The sequence below is a fragment of the Gracilinanus agilis genome, chromosome 3 (assembly GCF_016433145.1).
Source record: "Gracilinanus agilis isolate LMUSP501 chromosome 3, AgileGrace, whole genome shotgun sequence".
Lineage (NCBI taxonomy): Eukaryota > Metazoa > Chordata > Mammalia > Didelphimorphia > Didelphidae > Gracilinanus > Gracilinanus agilis.
This window is the reverse complement of record NC_058132.1, coordinates 586,521,212-586,523,215: the sequence shown is the minus strand read 5'-3', so window position 1 is coordinate 586,523,215 and position 2,004 is coordinate 586,521,212. Positions and strand designations below refer to the sequence as shown.

At 44.5% G+C, this 2,004-nt stretch overlaps 1 protein-coding gene across 1 annotated transcript; it reads left to right on the top strand.

Annotated features, from left to right (window-relative positions):
- The first annotated feature begins 780 nt into the window (after positions 1-780).
- Positions 781-1,071, top strand: LOC123240016 (mitochondrial import inner membrane translocase subunit Tim8 A-like). Its single transcript, XM_044667356.1, has one exon. It carries the CDS (start codon positions 781-783, stop codon positions 1,069-1,071), a length of 291 nt encoding a protein of 96 aa, XP_044523291.1.
- The last annotated feature ends 933 nt before the right edge of the window (positions 1,072-2,004 follow it).

Sequence of the window (2,004 nt, the reverse complement as noted above, 5' to 3'; positions counted from 1 at the left end):
CACCTGCTTATTTCACAGCTGAGGAGGATTGAATCCCTGAAGGGAAAAATAATTTGACCAAAGGCCCATAGATACCAAGTAGTGGAAGTGGAATTCAAATTTAGCTCCTTTGACTCCAGAGGGAGTACTCTTTTCATTATTTTTGGACTGCTTCCCATCTTCTCTTTCTAATTTCATCCATGATCTCTGTTAAGAGAAAAGGAGAAACAGACAGAGAGACAGAGACAAAGAGAAGGGAAGGAGAGGAAGAGAAAACATGTGCTTTCTTTGGGGGTGCAGGGTAGGTATGAAGGTAAAGGTCCTGGCTGTTTTTCCCTCAACCTGAACCTGCGATTTCAGTGGTATATGGAGCTTTTAATGGAAGACCTTCCCCATCGAAGCAGATTATCTACTGTTCTGAAACCTGAAGTTGTTAAAAAAGACAGAGGGGAAACTTGAACCCAAGACTATCAGACTCACAAGTTTGCCTACCTCTCCATTACTGCACCCCACCCCTCACGGACGCTCTTTGTGAGGTAATGCTGCTCCCAACCTTCTACCAGCTCCGGTCAGTGTGATTTTCTAAAAGGGGAGGAGTCTACACGAGTCTGTAGCTGTGTGAGGCTCTGGGCAATTTGCTGCCTTGGGATTAGATTGGGTAGGGTCATAGGGGAGTTGATCTGAGGTGTCCAAGTGTAGGCAGCATCCATAAGCGGACAGGACCCGATTCTCTTCCTGATAGAAGATCGCGAAAGATTGGCGGGCTCTTACTTGGCTTCGCTGCCAAGATCCTGGCAGGGCATGAATTCATCCTCCTCCTTTTTTGAGGGACTCGGCTCAGTAGACCCGCAACTGCAGAGTTTCATCGAGGCAGAAATTCAGAGGCAGCGGTTCCAGCAACTGGTCCACCAGATGACTGAACTATGTTGGGAGAAGTGTATGGACAAGCCGGGGCCAAGGCTGGACAGTAGGACAGAATCTTGTTTTGTAAACTGTGTTGAGCGCTTTCTTGACACTAGCCAGTTCATCTTGAACCGACTGGAGCATCAGCAGAAATCCAAACCGGGCTTCTCAGAGATCCTGTCGGATTGATCCCACTCAGCCTTACTGCTGTCTCCGAACCTCTGGTAAAGAAAACTCATTCAAAAGAACAGTGGATGGAGTGACTGGAAAAGTAATAATAATAATAACCCTGTGCAAAAGTTGGCTAGCACCTTTAGTCATAACCTGAATCACGTTGGGGATGTCTTGTCATTTGATGGGTAAAGATCAATTTTGTGCCTTTACTGTATATCAGTCTACAGTATGTTTGGTGTCTTTAATGTCAGGCTTGTGGACATTAGGGGAAGAGGAATGGAGGACAAAACACTTAACAGATTCACAATTGCTGTCTATGGACTCTTTTTAGAGGCACATTGGTAATTTGTGTATCTTTTCACTGAGACCATCCATATAGCCTGACTCTCCTCTGCACATGCTCATTTGAAGCAGAGTTGAGCGTCAGGAATATCATTCTGTAGCTAGGAATAGAAGGGGGCGCAAACTCGCTCCTGTGATTTATGTCCTCTATCCAATGATTATTGGGGTGGGGCAATCTGTGTGTCTGATTTAGTCTACACCCCTGCTTTGACAAGCATGTATTCCAAGCTCCTTTACTGTTACCTGTTTTGTATATTTATAAACAATGGGCTACTCAAGGTAATGTTGAGATGCTAGAGGTCTTTGGATAATGAGAAGTCCAATTTTGCTTGTTCCCTCTCCTCTTGGCAGTCTCGTAAGGGTAACTTGCCTTAAATATTATCGTAGAAGGTAACTGAACAATATTGACTAAATTAATTTCTAAGGTTTAAGTCAGCCCTACCCCCAGGTAAACTACTTTTAGGTTGAAAGATATATCTTGGTTGAGGCAGTGTGGTACAGTGGTATGTTGGAGTCAAAGCACAGGATTCAAATCCTGCCTCATCTATTCTCTGCCTGCATGACTTCTGCCAACCACTTAACCTCTGTGAAAGTCTTTTCCATTAT

Excerpts from the sequence above, each read along its gene's own strand:
- LOC123240016 (XM_044667356.1), top strand. The coding sequence starts at position 781 with ATGAATTCATCCTCCTCCTTTTTTGAGGGACTCGGCTCAGTAGACCCG.